Genomic DNA, 23,831 nt, shown 5'->3' on the forward strand with positions numbered 1-23,831 from the left:
ATCACCAACATTAGTGTAGGCCTTGGTTACATTACAAAAGGCAGGCTGTCCGGAGAAGAGGAGGTGAGAGCCCTGCTGTGTTCTTGAGTCAAGCACTCAGTCCTGGATAGGGCATTTGAAGAGGGGCTGGGTCAGCTGGAGTGGATTCCAGATCGCAAGCCAGATGAACAACTGGTAAAGGAACTGGGGCAGTTAACTGAGGGAACCGAAAACCCAAAGGGGATATCGGGCCACTATCTTCAGATCTGCCAAAGCTGAAGGAGCTGCAGGCTGTTAGGGAGGGCAGAACTAAAACTCACCAGAGAAGGCTGGTTTTGGTCGAACACACACGAGGAAGTTCTTACTGCTGTAGGCAGCACTAGCTGGCCGGCCATGGGAAAGCACCATGGGACGAGGGGACTAGGCCTGCTAGGGTGTGACCAGAGGAAGCCCACCAGCACCACCACAGGGACGCCCCCGGTGCATCATACCCCAGACAAATGTCTGGACAGGCCACTTGGGAGCTCCTCCCTGTAAAATGGGGCATCGTGCGTGTCGTGTCGTAATCCTAACTTCCTGGCGCATGCTGGCAGCAGCTGAGATCCGGGGAGGCCGATTCCCTGAGTTGGCCCCGTGAGAATGCAGTGCCTGAGGTAGGAGAGGCCGGGACTTGAGGGTTCTGTTTTCATCTTGACAAAACCCAGTCGTTTGTACTCCGATTTCTCCTGGTTGCAGCTTTATGCTGGTGCTTCTTTGCTGGTAAGCTCCTCCCAAGGGCAAGAGACAGTCACTGCTCCCGTAATCCCTCCATGCGGGATCCAACCTGGGAGGGGCTGCTGCCTCATAGGGACTTCAGTGAGGCCAGTGAGGCTCTGCTCCAGTAAACAGCCTGGCAAGAAGCTTGACCTTCGGGAGTGTGTTTCCTCCTGAAGCTGCTGGGAGCTGCCGGTGTAAAGTCTGTGGATGCTCCCCTGAGAAGGAGCCATTTCTCAGAGGCCTCTCCGGCCCTCCTTGGGCTCCCAGGAAATCACTCCTCTGTCATTTCCCTGGTTTTGTTTCCTTCTGGGGATTTGGAGGAGTGTTGCTTTGTCTCCAACTATCTTCTCACTAGTGCATTTTCTCACTTGCCAGCCTTTCTTCCTTCCCATCCCTCTTCCATGCGTCTGGTCCGTGACCCACCTTATCTTCTAAAAATGCAGGAGCAGCTGTGTGACCGTCAGCCAGCCACCTAACCTCTCTGAACCACCAGGGCTTCATCAGGCAAATGGGGCTGTCTGTGCCCACCCTGCCCTGCCTGCCCCACAGGATTGGCGGTGGTGCTCACACAGAATGTTCAAGCAGGGCACCTGTTCCGCCCACTCTGACCTCAGCCCCTCTCACTGCTTCCCCACAGGGACTGCATCATGCTGTGTTGCCTGAACAGTGGCACCAGCTTTGTGGCTGGCTTTGCCATCTTCTCAGTCCTGGGCTTCATGGCATACGAGCAGGGGGTGCCCATTGCCGAGGTGGCAGAGTCAGGTAAGTTCGCCAAAGGCAAGGGAGGCCTCGGGTGATTGAAGGTCATAGCACAAGTGTGATCTGCCTCCTCAGCTCATTCTCCTCCTGGGTTCAGGTCTTAGGAGGTGGCCCGCCATCCATCCTCAAACCAGGATCACGGGAGAAAAACCTTGACACCTCCTCATTTCCATATCCAAGATGTCCTCGGGTTGTATAGCTTCCGCCTCCTCAGTGTTGCTCCACTTCATGTACTTTCCCCCAGCTACACTGTCTCCCCACCAGCCCAGACCACTGTCACCGCTCACCTGGATGATCGCAGGAACCTTCCACAGGCCTCCTAGCCTCCACTATTGCCCCTTCTGTTCCATGTGTAGATTGATTTCTTTCAAAATGCAGATCTGAGTATGTCCATCTCTGGTGAAAAGCTCTTCTTTACTTCTCATAGTAGTGGATTCTAAGCATGGCCCCAAGGCCCCGTGTTGCCCAGCCTTTGTAGCCTCACCCCCAACATCATCCCCCTCGTGCTCATGCTGCCCCACTGCAGTGATCTGCTTTTGCAACGTCACTTGCTCCCTCCCACCACAGGGTCTTTGCACATACCGTTCTCTCTGCCTAGAGAACCTCTCTCCCTTTCCCTCTTTTAGATGTAGAATCACTGAGTGTGACATTCTTAAGTATAGATTGATGTGTTTGTATCAAACACACTACAGGCAGAGTTATTGTTGCTGAGGCGATGACACAAAATGGTGAATTTACATGGTTGTGATTCACAATCTACATGGTGTTTGAATTCTAGGAAAATGTGTGTTAAAAAATATGAAAATAGTTCGTGTTCTCATGACAAATGGTTAGGTTCTAAACTCAGTTAAGTCTAAATAAGTTTTTCACCTACAAGAATGTGTAGTAGAACAGTTTGTCAAGACCAGCACAGGGAGCTTAGCCTTTCTGGCCTCCATCTACTCAGTGCAAGTCATGCCCCCATTTATTGTGACCACCCCCAAGCACTTGTGGGAGCCACACTGCCTCTGTGGAAAATGTTGTTCCACAGTATCCTTTTTTATGTGGCACACATAGATCAGGAAGCACCCCTCTAACCCACCAGGAAGCACCCCTCTAACCCACCAAGCTGGGCAAGGTGGTGGATATGGACATCAGAGCAGGGACGTGGTTGCAAAGCTTTGCTCCGTGACCACTCAGGGTCCACCTTCCTCTGGATAATGTATGTCAGAGAGAGAGAGAGAGAGAGAGAGAGAGAGACACCATCCCTGCTGAAATCAGGATGCCAGAGCTAGCCTAGAGGATATTAATCTGACCAAAGCTCTCACTCATCAAGTGCTTACTCTGTAAAGAAGCTACCCCTGTTTTACAGATAAGGAAGCTGAGGCTCAGAGAGGTGAAGTCACTCAACCAAGATTACACAAGCTGGAAGGCTGGAAGGGACAGGGCTGGGATTTAATACAGGCCCTCTGGCTCCAGAGCCCATGCTCTGACCATGCCATCCTACTGCCCACTGTGGGCACCTGACCCTTGACCAAACACCCATGCTCCTTCCTGGCATCAAACCACAGACAGCCCTGTAAGGAAAGAGTGTTACCTTCTATATGGGAGCACTGCCCACTCCAAGAATTCATTTCCTCCTCTATAAAATGAATGTCCTAATTTCTGCCTTAGGTGTGCAGTGGGATAAGATATCTGCAGCATTATGTTTTCTCTTTTTATCATTATTTCCATTTTATAGATGGAGTTCAGAGAAGATTCATAGAAAGGAAAAGAGCCAACTAAAAATAAATTTTATTATTTTTTTTTCTAATTTCAAATTGAAAGCATATTCATGTTAGAAAAATGTGGAAATCTTAACAAAGGAAAAACGCTGCACTCCAAATCAGACAACATTTTGGGTTTTTCCTGTCATGGCATTTTCCATGCCTACATATCCATATGTGTGTTGATGGAAATCAGATCAAATTGCCCCTGGTATTCAGTAGACTACATTTCCCCCTTCACAATAAAGCATGAGGAACTTTGTGCCTCAGTAAACAGAGATCTCAATCAAGAGTTTTCATGGCTCTGTGGTATTCCACTGGATGGATGGATCATAATGGATTTACTGTGTCTCGTTTGTCAGGCTCTGGGGTGGTTGTGTTTCATAGTCTACCTCACGAAATTCTCACAGCACCTCTGCAGGGTAGGCTTTGTCCGGGCTTCCACTCGTGGCTGTGCAGAATAAGCTCTGCACAACTGCAGGGGGCACTGTTCACATAAACAGCGCTAGGTTTTACCATGCCCATTGAGATATGGACCCCATACCTCAGAGCCTCAAGTGGTTCACCCAAGGTCACACAGCTCATAGGTGTTACAACCTGGCTGTAGCCTTTTCTGGCTCACCTTCCTGTGTTGCTCCTGGTATCCAGCCGGTAAATCTGCTCTGTGCCCTTGGTTGGGCATAGGGGTCAGGCTAAGATTCTCCTTGGGAACATCTGCCATATGGAGAAATTGCAAGTTTTAAGTGAGTGTGTGGCCACCTCACCTTGCTCGGAAGGACCTGGGCTTGCTTTCTGATGAGTGATTTTTGGAAAATACCTAATTAGATGGCAGAATGCTCAATGGGATGTCCCAGAATACCTGGAAACTGAGCCAGAAAGGCAACGTATACTTCTCACAGGACTCAGATTTTGTCATGCTATGATCCCAAGCCCTTACCCACATGTCCCTTGGTCTGTTTCTGTGATACTTTCTGTGAGATACCCTCTCCTGGAGGTTGAGATTTTAGACAGCTTATAATTGGGTCTTGCTTTTTTATTCAGTCTGATTATCTATGTCTTTTAATTGGAGTATCTGTCTCTTTCCATTTCATAATTATTGATGTGGTTAAGTCCTGAATTCTGTTTTGAGACAGAAAATGTCAGAATGATCATCAGAAGTGGAAAGAGTCAGATGTGTGGTGGCAGGATAAAGTAATATGTTGCTAACTCCAGATAGACTTTAATGAGTTATGGGTGCATATTGTTGGCTAACTGCTTAGAAAATAATAATAGGAGGTAGAGCTACAAAGCTTAGATGAAGTACAATTGGACATTTCAAAATATTGATCAGCCCAAAAGAAGGCAATAAAAACACAACAGAGTAAACAAAAAAACAAAACCTCCAAAATTCAGAAGGGACAAAAGTAAAACAAATATGAAATGGTAAAATTACACCCAACTATATCAATAATTATATTAAGTGCAAATGAGCCAAATACTCCAAGTAAAAGGCAGAGATTATCAGACTGAGTAAAAGAGCAAGACTCAACTATAAGCTTTCAACAAGAGATCCTTTAAATTTAAAGACACAGATAACGTGTAACACAAAGTGAAAAGATAATACCATGTAAACAACAAGCATAAGAAAAGTGGCTTTGCTATGTTAATATTAGAGTAGACTTCAAGTCAAAGAGTATTACTAGAGATAATGGGGAGCACACTTCATAATGTTTATAAAAGGAGCAGTTCATTTATAAGATAGCTAATCCTTAATGTGTTGGTACCTAATGCCAGGGATTTTAAAAACATGAAGCAGTGGTGCCTGGGTGGCTCAGTTGGTTGAGTGTATGACTCTTGATTTTGGCTCAGGTCATGATCTCACAGTTCGTGGGTCTGCACCCTGCATCAGGCTCCATGCTGACATGGAGAATCCCTGCCTGGGATTCTCCCTTTCTTTGTGCCCCCCTCCCCATCTCTCAAAATAAATAAATAAACTTTTAAAAATAAAATACATGGGGCGCCTAGGTGGCGCAGTCGGTTAAGCGTCCGACTTCAGCCAGGTCATGATCTCGCGGTCTGTGAGTTCAAGCCCCGCGTCAGGCTCTGGGCTGATGGCTCAGAGCCTGGAGCCTGTTTCCGATTCTGTGTCTCCCTCTCTCTCTGCCCCTCCCCCGTTCATGCTCTGTCTCTCTCTGTCCCCAAAATAAATAAACGTTGAAAAAAAAATTTTTTTTTTAAAATAAAAATAAAATACATGAAGCAAAAACTGACAAACTGAAAGTAAAAATAGACAAACTCACAATCATAGTGGGAGATTTTAACACCCCTTGTTCGTTAATGTTAAAACAACTATACAAAATATTAATAAAGACATAGAGATCTGAATACTGTCAAACAACTTAGCTTAATTGACATCTATAAAACACTGCAAGGAACAACTGCAAAGTACAGTTCTTTTCAAATGAACATGAAATATTCACCAAGATAGGATATAAATTGGGCCATAAATTAAATCTCAATAGGTTTCAAAAGATTGAAATTACAAAGTATATTCTCTGACTACCACTGAATTAAATTATGAATCCATAATGAAAATATACCTAGAAAATCCTTAAGTATGTGTAAATTAAGCAGCATGTTTCTAAATTTCCCATGAGCCAAAGAAGACAGTATTTCAAATTGAATGGTAGTGAAAACATATCAAAACTTGTGGGATACAGTTAAAGTACTTACAGGGAAATTTATAACCTTAAAGCCTAATTAGAAAGAAGGATTTAAAGTAAAAAATTAAAGTTTCTATCTGAAGAAGCTGAAAAAAAGAAGTATAAATTAAAACCAAAGTAAGTATAAACAAAGAAATAATAAAGGGAAGACATACCCACAATAAAATTCCAAAGCCAAATTCAGTATTAAACAACACAATTTATAATTCCCCTAGTAAGACTAATCAAGGAAAAAAAAATGAGAGAAAACACAAATTACTAATATCAGGAATGAAAGAAGGGGGATGAAGTTCTACAGACATTAAAAATGAGAATAGGAAATATTATGAACAACTTCAAGCTAATATATTTGATAATGTAGATTAAATGGAAAATTCCTTTAAAAATATAATTTACTCAAAATGACTCAAGAAGAAATAGAAACACTGAATAGCTCTATACTTTTTAGAAGACATTGGATTCATATCAAAAACCCTTCTACCAAGAAAACTTGAAGCCCTGATGGTTTCACTGGTGAAATCTACCGAACATGTAAGAAAAAAGTAATATCAATCTTACGTGGGTCTTTTAAAAGTTAGAGTATGTTAGACCTCTGAATATCTGAGGACTATGAGAGCTGTATAGCTACTTGTATCCTAATTTCCTTCCCAAACAAGAAAAAAACAAGAAGGGAAAATATATTTTGTACAAAACCATGCCCCTGCTTAACTCAAAGACAGAAAATATTAAAGCTACAGATAACAGTAACAAAAAGAAAAAATACCAATCTCAGTGCATAATCCCTTCTGCTACCACCTGCACCCTCACAGCTGGTAAGGCTTTGTGATGAACAAAAGCAAACGGAGAAAAACTATGGGGGAAACAGAAGACAGGCTGGTGAAGGGACCTAAGAGTGATTTGGAGCAATCCCCAGAAAGATGAAATTCACTGTAAGTCTGAAAAACCTGGAAAAGATCCAGACAGATCCCTGAGCAGGGACAACAGAGAAGGGATTCGATGTGTAATTCAAGGAACAGGGGCCATTTAAAGGAACCAGCACAATTTAAAGGAGACACCACTTGAAACACAGAACTTCTGGGAGAGAAAAAGGCAAAAAGAAAAGGAGAAGTGCCCTTTGACGATTAGATGGTGAAGGGAAAACCAAAAAAAAGGAGATAAAATAAAGTCCTGAAAAACCAAAGAGAACCATTAAATCAGGGTGTGGGAAGGGAAGATCACCCTTCCCCACCCTCAAAACAAAAAGCTGCTAGAGTACCTGGACTTTGCCATACTGACAAAAGAGGGCACTATTAAGTTGGGAATATTATAAAATACCCACAAACATGAACATGAGAAAAGTCAAGTCCATACAGAGCTACTGCAGAAAATCAGGAATAGAAACTCCCCACATATCAATGACCATGAAACCAACCATGACATAGAGGAAAATTGTAAGTCAACACTCCAGACAGAATTAAATATATCCAAAGAAGCCTCTGAGGATGTGAGAAAAACAAACAAAAACCTTGAACCTGGAATTTTAAAACTACCAGATAGGAGAAGAGGGCACAGGAATGAATGAAGAGAAAGTTAATTGAACTCAGGGGGGAAGAAATGAGAAAAAAGATAAGGCCAAGTTATCTCAGAAATGAAGAATAAATTACAAATGTCCACTGGAGAATGGTCTCAATAAAGGGGCATTTTATTATTTTTTTATTAAAATTTTTTAAATGTTTATTTATTTTTGAGAGAGAGAGAGAGAGACAAAGTGTGAGCGGGCGACGGGCAGAGAGGGTGAGAGACACAGAATCCGAAGCAGGCTCCAGGCTCCAAGCCACCAGCACAGAACCTGACGTGGGGCTCGAACTCACAAACCGCGAGACCATGACCTGAGCTGAAGTCAGATGCTTAACCGACTGAGCCACTCAGGCAAATAAAGGGACATTTTAAAAAGGAAGGAAAACAACCAGATGAATGAAAATGACATAAAGAAGTAAAAACGATCCCACCAAAAACTAGAAATGGAAGACCAGCAGAGAAGAAGATACTCACATTATAGGGTCCCTGAAGAAGAAAAATAAAACAATGGAACAGCGGTAATATTTAAAACTATAATCCAAGAAGACTCTTCAGAAACAGAAAAAGAGCTCAATCTACACATTGAAAGGACTTCTCAGGTACTAATGAAAATTAACCCAGGTTGATCAACTCCAAGACATCCTGATAAAGATATTAGCTTTCAAAGATAAAGATAAAATCCTCAAAGCTTCCAGGCAAAAAAGATTAAATAACTTAAAAGGGCAAAAGACTTAGACTGGTATCATACTTTTCAAAACCAACATACAAAGAAAGGCAACTATGAAGCAGTATCTTTTTTTTTTTTTAATTTACAAAAAGAAGTGTGAATCAAGGCTATGGAAAATGTCGAGGTTATAGGAAAACCATATTAAGCAGAACTTTGAGACTTCTACACTCATAAGTCCTTTGGAGGAATCTACTATGGGGTGAGCTTCATCCAACCCAGGAATAACTAGGAAAACTTAGAAAAAAGACTGAAAAGTAAATCTCTAAATAAATAACATTCAAAAATATGTAAGTACACATCTAAGACCAAAACAAAGGTAGGGAAAAAGATAGACGAGTAATGTAGAAATATGCTGTGTACTGTTAACAGAGTTGAAATCATCAACCTAAAAGATGGAGAGAGAAGGCAAAAGGAAAACAGAAAAGCTCATTGTTGTGTAGACCATAAATGATGTCAAATGATACGGGGGGTGGGGTGGGGTGGGGTGGGGGCAGACCTGGAAAGCCAGACAGTAAAGGTTTAAATAAAATATAAGGGTCTAAGGGCATTTTTAAAAGATGTAATAAGTATAAAGATAACCACTAGGACAAAAACATAAACCTTCCTAAATACCAAAAAACATTTATAAATAAAAGAACAAATGGCTCCTAGAGAAACATAACAAATATTTAAAAATACACATAACCACCAAGTATTTTGTCAAAATTAAGACTGATCATATCAATAAATGTGAGTGGGCTTAATTCATCCATTAAAAGAAAAAGACTTTCGGTCACCTGGGTGGCTCAGTCAGTTAGGCGTCTGACTTTGGCTCCGGTCATGCTATCACAGCTTGTGGGTTCAAGCCCCATTTTGGGCTCTGTGCTGACAGCTTAGAGCCTGGAGCCTGCTTTGGATTCTGTGTCTCTCCCTCTTTTTCTGCCCCTCCCTTCTCTCTCTCTCTCTCTCTCTCTCTCTCTCTCAAAAAAAAATAAGGGGCGCCTGGGTGGCGCAGTCGGTTAAGCGTCCGACTTCAGCCAGGTCACGATCTCGTGGTCCGTGAGTTCGAGCCCCGCGTCAGGCTCTGCGCTGATGGCTCAGAGCCTGGAGCCTGTTTCCGATTCTGTGTCTCCCTCTCTCTCTGCCCCTCCCCCGTTCATGCTCTGTCTCTCTCTGTCCCAAAATAAAAAAAATAAAAAAAAAAAAACGTTGAAAAAAAAATAAATAAACATTAAAAAAGAAAAGAAAAAGATTTTCAATTTGGCTCACAAAACATGACCTATATATATGCTGTATATAAGAGATACACCTAAAACAAAGTGATTCATAAAAGCTAAAAATAAGGGAATAGACAATGACAGCAATATCAGGGAAAGTAGAATTCAAGCGCCAAAGCACTAAGCATTACAAAGGACATTTTTTAAATGGTAAAAACTATAATTCATAATAAAGATACAGCACACGTAAAAATATATGCACCAAATAATACAGCAATAACCTTTATGAAGCAAAACTGCAGGAGGTACAAGGAGACACAGATAGAAATAAACTGATAATAAGAGAAAACTATACTAAAAACACATCGATAAAAGTGAAAGAATGAAAATTAATTACATTAAGAAAAACAGCAAAGTGAACTAAAAGAAAGCACAGGAAAGGAAATAATAAAGATAAAATCAGGAAGGAGTGAAATAATTATGGATAGATAATTACAAACAGTAGATCTAATTAAAATTCTGGGTTTTAAAAATATACAAGTTACCAAACGGCCAAGAATAAAAGAGCTTACCAAGAGCAAAATAAGAAATGATAAAGGGGAAATAACCATTGAAGTGGAAGACATTTATATGGTAAGCAAAATAAGTCAGAGAAAGATAAATATATGATTTCACTCATTGGTGGAATTTAAGAAGCAAAACAGATGAACATAGGGGAAAGGAAGGAAAAATAAGGTAAAAAGAGAGAGGGAGGTAAACCATAAGGGGACTCTTCAATACAGAGAACACATTTGAGTTGCTGGAGGAGAGGTGGGGGGGGATGGGCTAAATGGGTGATGGACATTAAGGAGGGCACTTGTTGGGATGAGCCCTATATGTAAGTGATGAATCACTAAATTCTCCTGAAATCATTATTACACTATATGTTAACTAACTTGGATTTAAATAAAATTTAAAAATTAAAAAAAAAATCACAAGAGCCTGCTTTGTAGTCTTCTTAACACATAAATTTGAAAAATTAGAGAAAATGAATATTTTCCTGGGAAAAAACAGATTGCCACAATTGACCACATTTGATTTAGAAAACCTAAGCCAATTTCCATAGAAGGAAAAAAGTTATTACCTACCCTACCAACAAAACAAAACAAAACAAAACAAAAAGCAACACTAGGCCCAGATGGCTTCTCAGATAATGCTATCAAACCTTCAAGTATCCAGGGCACCTGGTTGGCTCAGTTGATTAAGTGTCCGACTGTTGATTTTGGTTCAGGTCATGATCTCACAGTTCATGAGATCAAGCCCCATGTAAGGCTCTGTGCTGACAGTGCAGGGACTGCTTGGAGTTCTCTCTCTCTCCCTTCCTTTCTTCCCCTCCCCCACTCACACTCCCCCCTCCCTCTCTGTCTCTAAATAAATAAATAAACACAACAACAACAACAAAAACTTCAAGCACCAGATAATCCCAGTGCTCTATAAATTATTCCAGAGGGAAAGGAAAGGAACATTTATATGAAGCATGAATAACATTGATACCTATACCAAATAGACAATGCAAAGAAACAAAGTATCACTCATGCATAGTGATGTAAAAATAGTAAATACAATATTAGCAAATCCAAATCCAAACCATTAGAATCCAAAATCACATTAAAAAGGTAATATACCTAAACAATTAAAAAAAATGTAAAAAAAATAAATAAAGCGGGGGGCGCCTGGGTGGCTCAGTCGGTTGGGCAGCCGACTACAGCTCAGATCATGATCTCGCAGTTTGTGAGGTCGAGCCCTGCATCGGGCTCTGTCCTAGATGCTCAGAGCCTGGAGCCTGCTTCCGATTCTGTGGCTCCCTCTCTCTCTGCCCCTTCCCTGCTTGTTCACTCTCTGTCTTTCTTTCTCTCAAAAATAATAATTTAAAAAAATTTTTAAAAAGAAGGTAATCCAAGTAAGATTTACTCCAGGAATAATGCAAGGTTGGTGTAATGCTAGGAAATCCAGTAATATCATACATCCTATTAATAGCCCAAATAAAATAAATTATAAAATTATCTTCATATATACTAAAAAAGTCTTTGAAAAAATACAATAGTCATTCACAATATAAAAATAATCAAGTAAATGGAAATTTATGAGTATTTTTTAAAGGATAAATGTGTGTATGTAAGTTTAAAAAGCAAATATCTATAGTATCCTACCCATTGTAGAAGAAAGGAGGAGATGTAAGAAAATATGTCTGCTCATTTGTGCAAAAGAAATATGGAAAGGATAAACTAAAAAATGAAGAGAATGGTTACCTATAGGGCATGAGTGGACAAGGAATAGAAAGAAGGGTGGAATTAAGTAAAGATGGAAAGGAAAAAATACTTCTTAGTATATTTCTATTAGTTCTGACTCTTAGAGAACCACGGTAACAGTAACATTTCACATAGCACCCAAAATAAACAGTTCTTTTTTTGAGTGGAATTAAAATGGAATACAAACAGTAAAAAATGAACCTAACTGCATTACAAATAAAAAAATGTAACCATACTGAAGAGAATGGGAAAGAAAAGACCAAATCTAAGTAAATTTCTGGACACAGTATTTTGACTGGACACTATAAGGCTAAAAACAAAAATCACTGTACTGTTCTCTTGTCAGTACAGGAGTATGGGTTTGCAATTCTGTAACTATGGTATGTGTATGTGGGGACTGAACAAACAAGTCAATAGGGATCATTAGAGACAGAATTTTCACTGAGGAAGAAGTTACACATGAAGAAAATGGAGAAGCTACAGTGATCTGTATTAGAATTGGAGGTATCAGGATGGACTCGTGGGCTTAAAATATATGCAGTTAGATATAGAAACATATGTGTGTGTATATGTGTAGATAGACATACATATGTCTCTTAGCTTTGTGTGCTGAGAGGGCCTGCAAGAAATGATATTCCAGTAGCAACGAACATACCCAGAAGCCAGATCTTGATTTCTGAACACCATTTTTCAATTAAAGGAACTCAGGCTTTTTGGAGAAACAGTTGATTCTAGTGCTGGAGCAAGACATGATAAGCTGAAACATTTAGTAGTGCCAGAAAGTAAGGAAGTACTCAGAAAAAGGACGGAGGCATGTCATAAGGACACAGGAACCAAACTGAAGAAGCTAATAATGATAGTATTGGATTGTAATCTGTAGAATAAACTGAATACCCAGGAGTCCACATTGAAATAAATAAAAATTGAATAAATGAGTGTGAAGGAGCAGTCTTTCTTACAGAAGAATTCTAATTGATAAATGTAGAAGGAATGAAGAAAAGAAACCCACTAGGCAAACCTCAAAGGAGTTATTGTTGCAAGCAAGATCTACCAATGGATACTACAATCAGTGGGTAAAAGTTTTACTTGAAGCAGGATAGTTTCATAATCTCAAATTATCCTCACCAAGATACTTATCAGTTATAAAGGGAAACACAGTAACTTTACACTGGAGGAAACTGGCATTCACCAACCTAACCAAGTAATCAGGGTAAACATTACCAGTACTAAAGTTTACAGATATCATGTGCCCCTTTAACCTGATGCACTGAGAAGGACACAGCATCACTTCTGTGATGTTCTTGCCAAAAAAAAAAATGCATAACCTTAAAAAAATTGTATAACCTCTGTTTAATAATGATAAAACATCAGACAAACCCATACAGAGGAACATTCCACAAAAGAATAACCAGTACTCGTTGAAATGTCAAGGTCATGAAAGTGAAGATTGGGAAACTATTGCAAATTTGGAGGAGAGTAAAGAAATACAATCGTGAAGTATGGTGTGGAATCCTGAATTGGATACTAGAATAGGAAAAAAGGACGTAAGGAGAAAAACTGGTAGATTAAAAAAAAAAAAGGTCTGTGGTTATTGCACAAATGTTAATTTCCTAGCCATTAAATATTGAATGCTTGCCCCTAAAATCAGAAATAAAGCAAGGCTGTATGCTGTTTCTGCTTTTATGCCATATGGTACTAGAATTTCTAGACAGTGCAATAAAGCAAGAAAAATAAATAAAAATAATTAAGATTGGAAATGAAGGATCAAAATTGTATTTACTTATAAACAGCATGATTGACCATATAGAAAATTGTAAGAAAGCCACACACAAAAATTAACAAGTGAACTTAGTATTGCAAAAAGGACAATAAACAAAAACCTATTGTATTTTTAATATGCTAGCAACAAACAAGTGGAAAATTTAAAACTTCTGTTCTTCACAAGATACCATTAAGAAAATGACAAGGCAAGCCACAGAGTAGGAGGAAATATTAATCATCCTTCTCTGATAAAGGATTTATATCCCAAATATATCAGGAATTCTCATAACTCAAGAAAAGGGAGACAACCCAGTAAAAAAAATGGGCAAAATCAACAAGGACTTCACAAAAGAAGGCGTTTGAGCAGACAACAAAGCTACGTGAAGATCCTCCACATCTGATAACATCAGGTGTTGCCAAGGTTGTGGAGCCACTGGAACCCTCCAACATTACTGGTAGAAATATAAAATGGCAGCTACTTTGGAAATCTGTTTGGCATTTCTTAGACAGTTAAAGCTATGTTACCATATGACCCAGCAATTCCACTCCTAAATAGGATGGGCAAAGCTAATATAAGGTGGAAAAAAAAATCAGATCAATGGTTGCCTGGAGCTAAGACAGAGAATGGGGATAGAGAGACCACAGAGGGGCCCAATGGGGCAATAGAAATGTTCTCCATCTTGAATGCAGTTATCTGGGTATATATACTTCACAACTCACTGAAGTTGTACAATTAAAATGAGTGCTTATTATAGGTAAATTAGACTTTAATAATGTTGTTTTTAAGAACAAATATAATAATCAGTTAATGTTTACTGAGTATTTATTTTAAGTGCTTTCCATATTCTGCATCATCTTATTGGATTTTCAAAACCATTTCATTAGGTAGGACTTTATCATCCCCATTTTTCAGCTGAGGAGACAGATACAGATCACAATAAAGAATAAGCATTTGAACCCAGGCCATCTGCCTATAGAACCTGTGCCCTTGACCACTGTGCTTCAGGGCTAGAATATCAGGTATCTCTCCCTCAATATTAATAAAGTTCATCCTCAGGATGTGCTAACCAAGCTCTTTATTTGGAGCAGCCAAAATAAGTGAGTATAGACACAGGAAATGAAGGGAAGAAGCAGAGGAAGGGGCAGCCTGGGGTAGGCTATTCCTGCTACCCATTTGGAATCACCTGGTGCCTGGTCCTTGCCCCACCCTAGACTGACCCAATTAGAATCTGTGAGGTGGGCCTGAGAACCCGCATTTTAATAAGCCACCATCCCCACGTCTGCCCCAGTGAGAACAGTAGAGACAGATCTATGCAGGGGAAAGTCTGCGTGTCAGACCAACCTGGGTTTGAATCCTGACCCCTGCTGACCCTTGCGTACCTTTCTATGCCTCAGCTTGCTCATCCCTGCAATGGGCATCAAAATAGTACCAACAGCTTAGGAGGGTGGCTGGGAAATTTACCTGACTTGAGGGAGAATGAGGCATAGTACCCAGCACAAAGGGGGCACTCAATATATGATGGATTCAAATAACAACTGAATGAGGGACCAAGCTCTACCCAGCACCTTTCTCTCTCTCCTTCCTCTCTAGGCCCCGGCCTGGCCTTTATTGCTTACCCCAAGGCTGTCACCATGATGCCTCTCTCCCCACTGTGGGCTGCCTTGTTCTTCATGATGCTGATCTTCTTGGGCCTGGACAGCCAGGTAAGGGGGAGAACCCAGGCTGGGAGGGCAGGGAGGCCAGACACTGCACCTGGGAGCAGCTCAGGGGCCTGATTGCCACCTCTAGGTGCTGCTTGTCAGGGCCCTGCTTGCTGTCCCCATGTGGTCTCCTCTCAGCACCCCCTTCCAGGCGGTCTCCTCTGTCACCCCCAGATGCACCTGTATGAGTCCCTCCATGTCTTCCCAAACATACTTTCCCTTACCCAGAATTCCCAACTCCCAATAAAAAAATTTTTTTAATTGTTAAATACTTCCATTTGGTGAAAATATTTCTGCCTAGTAGCACCACTTAGCAAGCAGGAAGAAATTCTCAGAGAGAGGCTTATAGTTAATGGCATATCTGAGGGCTCTGTCCCAGTCAAATCGTGGGGGACACAGGAACACAGAAAAGTACCTTCTTCCTTCCTTCTTCTCGGTGTTACGGCCCCCCAAGGCACTCCAGGATGCCACAAGGGTCCTCAGTACCACCACCAGCTCCCACTCACCCCACATCCCACCCATCTGCTCTCTTCTCATTGTTGCTAATAGGGCTCCCCCCACCCACCCTGCACTTGGCAGCCTGCCTTCCTCAGTGAAGGGTGTATAGTTAGAACTAGCAATTTATCTGTGCACGTTTTCCGTTTTCTCCTCACGAAGGCATGCATTTAATCTCACCCTGTAAAACTCACCCCAGCCTGCACTCCCAGCCCTTCCCCAGTCCTCTCCTCGGCTTTCCAGCCAGACCCCCATGGCCTCCAGTCACTCTCCACTCGACGAAGTCCACCCTTTTGCCTGCTGTTCCAGCACAGCGGGCTTTCCTGTGAGCCCCAGTGAACATCTTCTACCCAAGGCTGGAGGCTGTGCTGTCAGCCTCTGCGGCAAGGTGCTACGCCCCACCCATGACCTTGTGCAAGTCACTTAGCACCCAGACCTCATGGCCGGTGTGTCTGTCAACCCAGCCAAGTCCGATCTCCCCCCTGGATGATTTCTCAGAAACTGCAAAGCTGAGCTGCTGAAGCACCGGGTGTTCCTGCTGATAATCTTCCCTTCTATTGTTGAGGGCCGAGGCCTCGGGAGGGATTGGCAGCTTGTGCGTGACAGTGACTGTCCTGCAGTGGAAGGTGGGGGACAGGGGCCTCGGCTCTGTGAGTCCCTGGGGGTGTTGAGCGGAGCCAGCACTTGGGCTGAGACACTGTGCTAGCAAGGGAGACCCGGGGGCCCAGCGGGCAGGTGGTGATCTGCTCACCCCCGTGTGTGCTGTGCTATGCTGGGACCACATCCTCTGTTCTTTGTCACAATAACCACATGGACCGAGGGCCCTTGTGTCATCCCCATTTTGCAGATGAAGAAACTGAGGCCGTGTGACCAGCTGGGACATGCACCCAGGTTTTTGTGCCTCTTAGCTACTGCATGCTCTGATGTCTCTTCAGTTTGGGTCCTGGATAAACAGCCTTCCCTGAATTGCATCTCCTTCCTTCCCTGGGGACCCCAGAGAAAGGATGAGTGCAGCCAGCCTTACTGTAGAGACAGGGTAGCCTGGAGGCTAGGAGCCTGGGCTTTGGGGTCAAACAGGGCTGGGTGTGAGTCCCAGCTCCATGACTTTCACTAGCTGTGTTCCTCTGGGCTAGTCACTTCACCTCTCTGTGCAGGCACAGTGAAGTTGGAAATACCTTTTTTGAGGGGGTAGAAATGAAAAGTAGAAAGGATATGGGTCCAACAAATGGCCCCAGGGAAGGGGGTATCTCAACATGGTGACCAGTAAAAGAATTCTTTACTCTTTTTGCTGCCCTCCCTCTTGGCAGTCCAGCACAGTGGTTAAAGCCCAGTCTGTAGAACAAGATTCCCTGCTTCCTACCCAGGCTGTATCACTGAATACCTCTGTGACCTCAGGCAGGTGGCCTACCCCCTATACTTACACGTCCTCACTTATGAAACAGGGATAATAATAGTACCATAGAGATTAAATAAATTAGTATCTGTTAAATGCTTAGAATAGAGCCTGGCTCACCATAAGTACCATGCATTTGCCATTATTTATTATTATTATGAATTTATCAACCTTTTCTGAGGCCTTTCCTCTGTGCCACTGGAAAGAGATGAAAATCCAGGGTCCCACCTTGTAAGGGGATAGATATAAGCAAGCACGGGACCCATGAGGTGAAGCAGAGGTAGGGGGGCTGGGGTAGAGGAGAGGAAAGGTCTGTTCTGCCCAAGTTGGGGGCAAGAAGGAGCAGTCAGGAAAAGGCTTATGCAGGAGATCTGCCCATGGTCTGGAAGAACCCAGGGAGGAGGGTGACTGTGTGTTGGGATATTTGGGCTGGGTGTTGATGGTTGAGTAGGAATAGAAGTGACACCGTGCGTCTGGCCCTGTCTCAGCATGGTGGGATACAGACAGGGGCTCCAGCTGTGTTGTCTTGAGCCTGCCCGGTCTGGCCGGGCCCAGAGTCTCCCACAGCACAAACACAAGAGCTGGGAGTTGGCTCGCCTCTGATTGCTCTCCATGCATCAGAGGGGTGCTTGCCCAGCAGAAGCAAAGGACAGGGGAAGTGTCACAGTCCTAGAGAATGAGGAAATCAAGCTCTGCCTGCAGACACTGACCAGAGCCTGCCACTACCAGAGCACTCACTCTCAGGATAGGTACAGAGACGCCTATCTTGCCTCCCAGACAGCGTCTCACTTAAGTAGTCGACCCCAGAACAGGGCCCAGCATGTAGGCTCCTGATAGGAAATATGGGGGAGAAGGAGTACTAGCTTTGGAGTCAGAGACCCCAGTTCAAGTCCTGACTCTGCCGCTTCCTTGCTGAGTGACCTTAGGCAGGTTACTTCCCCTCTCGGAGTTTCAGGGTCTCCATCTTTTCCATGCACTTGCTGAAGTTCTATTAAGTGCTGGGATTGTTGTTATTCTCTGGTCCTCTGTCAGTGTGAGTGTGGGAAGGAAGGTAAGGCCAGCGGGCGAGAAGCCCAGGGGTTAGACGTGTTGCACTTGTCCAGAGCCAGGGCCGCTGAGAACCAGCTTTCTCCTGGACTTGACACCATCCTCTCTGCCCCGTCCAGTTTGTGTGCGTGGAAAGCCTCGTGACCGCTGTGGTGGACATGTACCCCAAGGTCTTTCGGAGGGGCTACCGGCGGGAGCTGCTCATCCTGGCTCTATCAGTCGTCTCCTATTTCCTGGGCCTTGTGATGCTAACGGAGGTGAGCCATGTGGACGCAAGTAAGCAATGTGAACACGGTAACGTGATGGTTAAGTGCCTGGGCTCTGGCTTAGGCAGGTCTGAGGTCAAAGCCCAGCTCTGGAATTGGCCCTATGACCCTGGGCAGGTCTAGTACAGGTCTAGGACTCAGTTTCTCCTCTTTGTAATGGGTTGTTGTGCAAATCATTCGAAGTTCTCCTTGAGCCCCTAGCATAATGTCTTATGCGTGTGAAGGCTCAGCTAAAGGTCACCGTGGTCGCTACCAGACAGGAGTGAAACTCGGAAAGGGAGATACTGGGTTTATCTGTAGTCATGAGCCTCTGGATGCCCGGACCACTCTCACTGTAACTTCTGGGTGAAAGGGACAGTGTTAGCTATGCACCCTTCAACGAGGTACTGCTCTTGGACTAACGTTCAGAGCAGGCTTTTCTGGGACATCACTGAGAACGACACACATGAGGATGTATGGCACCTTCAGGCACTGTGTGTCTGATCCCCAGAACCCCTTATGTATCCCTCTTCTTGCCTCTGCTGGGCCTGTGGGTGAGGAGGGGTTCACCATTAACCCCTCAAATTAAGACTCTCTTGGGGCACCTGGGGGGGCACCTCGGTTAAACGTTAGACTTCAGCTCAGGTATGATCTCACGGTTTGTGGGTTTGAGCCCCATGTCAGGCTCTGTGCTGACAGCTCAGAGCCTGGAGCCTGCTTTGGATTCTTTGTCCTCCTCTTTCTCTGCCCCTCCCCAACTCTGTCTCTCTCTCTGTCTCAAAAATAAATAAACATTAAAAAAAAAAAGACTCATAATACCATGTTTCTCCTGCAACCATCCTGTCCAATAAATACTTTCTCAAGTACCTTGAGGTGGTGACATTAGGTATCTTTACCCCCATACTCACAAAATTAGTTAGTTTAAAAAGAAAAAAACACAGAAAACTGTTGCTGGGAGACAAGAAGAGGTTTTGTAAGAAACGTGGAAAGAGAGGAGGGAATTCCAGATCCATCAAAGCGGCTGAGGTGATACTGAGGTCAGTCTGGGGAATCTTCAGCATCCTCTGCTTCTCAGCTCAGAGGCTGCCTCCTGGAAGCCTCCTCTGCTTTCCTTCCTCCAAGCACTTTGTTCCAGGCTCAGCCCAGCCTTTCTCCCACCTTAGAATGACCCCTCCAAGCACCTGTCTCTCCCCTACCAGGCTCTGAGGTCCTTGAAAACAGGAGCTGGCCTTGCGGGGGGGGGGGGGGGGGTGCCGGTGGGCTCTCTTCCCTTGGGGCCTCATAGGGGGCAGGCACTCAGGGCGTGGTGGTTGGTGTTATTAGTGTTCCTAGTCATTGTCACATTAATGGAAGTGATAATCAGCTTTGTGCAAATGAATGGTGTGGCATTCTATCTCTCCTCTTCCCACTGGGGACACCAGCCCTGCAGTGAGCAGGGCTTCATTAAGTGCTGATTCATTACACAAAGTAGAGTCTTTTGTCACCTACGTACAAATTGGGAGGTTAACGTGATGAGTTAAGGGGGGCTGGTGGGGACTGGGCTGCAAGAAGATAAGCCGGGCCGTGGGCGTGGATGTCACTGGCCTGGAGCAGGCGGGCAGAGGACCCTGCTGGACCTCCGGTGCTGGGGGCCCCGGGCCTCCCAGAGCCTGCTTGCCCACCCTTCAACCTGAGGGCGTGGATCTGCCCAGGGGTGCCTCCTGGCCCCCAGGGAGGAGCTGACCATTCATCAGCAGACGCGTGGGCTTCACATGCCGACCTTCTGCCTCCCCGCAGGAAGATCCGTGAGTGAGTGCAGCAGGAAGTTCAGATGGCCAAATGGGCCATGTCCGCCCCAGCCTCCACAGTAATTGCCGGCGAGATCCTCTCCCTTAAGTATACACATTTAAACTTCGGCTCTGGGGAAGAAATAGGCCACAGATTTCTTGTCTTCCACGAAGGCAGTGTGGTGGAGGGTTAAAAGCACAGGCTGTGCGGCAGTCGGCCTAGGTTGAGTCCTCAGCCCAGTGACTGGCTAAAGCCGGATGACTCTGTGCCTTGGTTTTCCCCCATGAACGCCGAGGACAGCAGTCGTGCCTGCCTCATAATTAATTACACACACTGCAAGGAACCAGACTGAGACCCGGCATGCAGTTCACTCAGAGCCTGGTGCTTGGAGAGCGCTGCATACTCATGTATGGTGTTCATGGAAGGAGACGCTCAGGAGAGCCCTTGGGAGTGTGGTCTCTGCTTTTAACTCAGAAAGCCACGCCCACTGCTGGTCGCAGAGGAGCCTCCGGTTGGCTCCTTACTCTCACAGACCTGAATATCCACCATGTCCGGCACCGATGGGAGGCCCCAGACCAGATACGGCCCAGAGATCCCCTTTGTTTCACCCCCAATGTGTTTTTAAGAACGTGAAGAGGTTGCCAACTATTCAGGAGAGAAAGATTTCTCAGGAAAGCCTGGATTTCTGGCATCTTCTAGAAAATCTGCATATCTGGCCACACTCAGACCTGCCTCCCCCAGCGAGTCAACCAGACTTGTGTGTGGCCAAATAGCACTAGTCCCCACCACTTCCTGCCAACTGGGCCAATGTCTCTCCCTTGTGTTACCTGTCTGGCCCTGTAGGCACTGAGATGTTGCCCCTGATGCAGCTGAAGAGATGTGAGGAAATAGTCCCAGCCTGTGTGTGGAAATAGTCCCAGGAGGAGGCCCTGGGGGCTGTGGGAGCACAGACCAGAAGCTTAATTTCAATTACGTCCCTGTGGCAGACACACAGGAGGCTGTCCAGGCTTTGTCCTGGCCTCTTACCCTCCTGTCCTGGCATTCACAGTGCCTCCCCCAACCAGACCCTCCTTCCCTTTTCGACTTTTATTTCTCCTGCTGTTGGTTGTGTTCCCCTAAGGGCAGTCACGTATTATAAAGATTTTCTGTAAGGATCCCAACCCTTCCCACACTGTAGCTGGCCTCCCCACCTCCCCCAGCCCAGATGCCATCCCTCCTTTTTAGGAACCTTCCCGGACCACCTTGGCCACCTGAGCTTATACCTCCCAGGCCTTTCCCTGAAGTCCATCATCACAGATGTATATACCACAGAGCTGGCCCACACCAATCCTGCATTCCACAAACATTGCACACCTAGTCTGTGCCAAGGCCTTGACCAGAAATGGACACAGCTGTGAACAAGCCATTCAGAGTCCCTCCCCCACGGGGCTCTCAGTCCACACAATTCAACTTGCAACTATCGGGGACCTACTTCGAGCCAGGCCCTGCACTGGCAGGAGACAAAACTGGTGTGGGGGCCTCCCCAGCAGAAGCCCAGAGCTAATAGAGCAGCTGATGGGAAAACTTGTTTTAAAAACTGTGAATCCAGAAAATGTGCTACAGAGGCTTTCAGGGAGGGCTTCCTAGATGAGGTAACATTTGAGCTGAGCTTTGAAAGAACTTACCAAGCAAAAGGGAACAGCACAGAGGCAGGACGATCCCTTGGTCTGTCGGGGGGAAGCGTGTTGAAGTCGGCTGGTAGGAAGGCAGACAAGGCCGAGTGAGAGGGCAGCTGTGACTGCCAGGCTGCCTGAAGCCAAGGGGTAACGTTAAGCTGTGGAGGCACATGGTTGGATTTGCGTGTTATAAAGGTCCTGGTGAAAGCTGATGCGCCCAACATCTAGAGAGAGGGAGACCTGTGGGGAGGCTGTTAGAGCCATCAGGGAGAGGGGCTGAGGCCACCTCTGGTTTTCCATGTTGTCTTTGGCATGTGGGGAACAGAGACAAGACAAACGATTGCAATCTGAGCAGCCCCAGAGGGTGGAATCTTATGGGGTGCCCAGGTGCAGAAGGGATATCGTTTGGGGAGGATAGGGAGATGCAGTCTGCCCTGGCGGAAGTGACTCCTGGCCGATGGTAGCCCCAGGGCAGAGCAGAGGCCTTTCCAAGGCCAGCTGGCCAACCCTGCTCTCCCATATGTGTTTGCGTCCCTCTGTCCATGTATCTGTCCTCCTGCTCTGCAGGGTGGCATGTACATCTTCCAGCTCTTCGACTCCTATGCTGCCAGCGGGATGTGCCTTCTCTTTGTAGCCATCTTTGAGTGTATCTGCATCGGCTGGGTGTATGGTGAGTAGAGGCCGGGCCCACCCACACCCCAGCAGCCTGCCGTGGTGCCCAGCATATGGACGCCTGGGGCCTGGGAGGGCTCAGGTTCTCCATGGCTTGTCTCCATCTGTGTCCACCTCTTCTTCCTTTCCTCAGGGGCTCGGCCTTTCATACTTGTCAAGAGAGTTTCTTACTCGTACACCCCTGCAGCACAGGGAGGGGTTCCAGACTCAAGGCACTGTGACCTTGGGCCTGTGCTTCTCTGCCCCTGAGCCTCAATTTTCCCATCTGTAAAATGGAGTAGCCCTCACCATGTCTACAAGTAGGAGATAGTGTGGGCAAAACAACAAGCACAGTGCCTGGCCCTCAGTCAGCAGCTGCCTTGTGGTCCTCCTGTTTCCTCCTATATCCTATGAGTGGATGAGGATCTGGACTCATTGGTGATGGACACCCCCACTGGGAGCATAGCTTGGGAACAGGGCCCCCTGTGGGCTGCCCTACTCATTAACAGTCCAGCCAAGCAGTCGCCTTCAGAGCCCTGCCCCTGCCCCCACGCATGTCAGCCAGGCCCAGGGTCTGCCTCTCAAAGGGACCACCTTCTACTTTGCTCCCAGAAATGTTTCCTCTTTACTGTTTCCTGGGCCTCACTGCCCAAGGTCAGTGGTGTTCCCAATATCAGACCAGAATTCCTCCTACTGCAGTATATTCTGAAACCTCACATACATAACATCTTGGTAGCTGTTCAGTGGTAAATAAGGTCCCTGCCATCATTTGTCTGTCTCGGGCTGGGAAAAGCAAACACTTCTAGCCTTCTGTCTGAGTCTTGTACAAAAATTCTCTGGGATGTGTGTGTGGCTGTCTGTTTTATCCTGGACAGGAAGCAATCGCTTCTACGATAACATCGAAGACATGATTGGCTACCGGCCACTGTCGCTCATTAAATGGTGCTGGAAGGTTGTGACCCCCGGGATCTGTGCGGTAAGGGCCCTGCCAGAAGCTGCCTCCAGCCCACCCACCCGCTTTTCCACTCTAGCGCCACAAGCCTGGCCGAGGCTGAAACTGAGGAGGTGATGGCCCCCTGGGTGACCCTCTGTGAATTCAGAGTCCACGGCACCCGACAGCTTTCTAAGTTGGAGTCATGGGGTCAGTTTCTGGGCTCGGCCAGGGAGGGGCCTCCCTGGGATCCCAGCTCTGCCACCAGCTTGCTGGGTGACCACAAGCAAGTCTTCTCCCTTCTCGAAGCCTTGGATTCTATACCCACAAGCTAAGTGTCTGGGGCCTGTCTCCGTGGCGCCCAAGGGTTGTACCACGGACAATGTTTAGCTTTGCAATTAACTGAGAAAGCCACAGAATTGAGGGTAAAGTTGGAACTCATGCTCTGCCCCTCAGGCCAGACCCTGGAGGGGACT

General features: G+C 45.3%; 1 protein-coding gene across 2 annotated transcripts in view; it reads left to right on the plus strand.

Annotated features, from left to right (window-relative positions):
• Positions 1 to 23,831, plus strand: part of SLC6A11 (solute carrier family 6 member 11) — a 132,708-nt gene that overhangs the window by 104,149 nt on the left and 4,728 nt on the right. For both annotated transcript variants that reach the window (XM_043588127.1, XM_043588126.1), the window contains 5 exons: positions 1,373 to 1,497; positions 15,062 to 15,174; positions 18,226 to 18,363; positions 22,341 to 22,443; positions 23,300 to 23,400. In XM_043588127.1, the coding sequence (XP_043444062.1) occupies positions 1,373 to 1,497; positions 15,062 to 15,174; positions 18,226 to 18,363; positions 22,341 to 22,443; positions 23,300 to 23,400 (580 nt within the window). The remainder of the gene's footprint in view (positions 1 to 1,372; positions 1,498 to 15,061; positions 15,175 to 18,225; positions 18,364 to 22,340; positions 22,444 to 23,299; positions 23,401 to 23,831) is intronic.

This window comes from Prionailurus bengalensis, chromosome A2 (genome assembly GCF_016509475.1).
Source record: "Prionailurus bengalensis isolate Pbe53 chromosome A2, Fcat_Pben_1.1_paternal_pri, whole genome shotgun sequence".
NCBI classification, from domain to species: domain Eukaryota; kingdom Metazoa; phylum Chordata; class Mammalia; order Carnivora; family Felidae; genus Prionailurus; species Prionailurus bengalensis.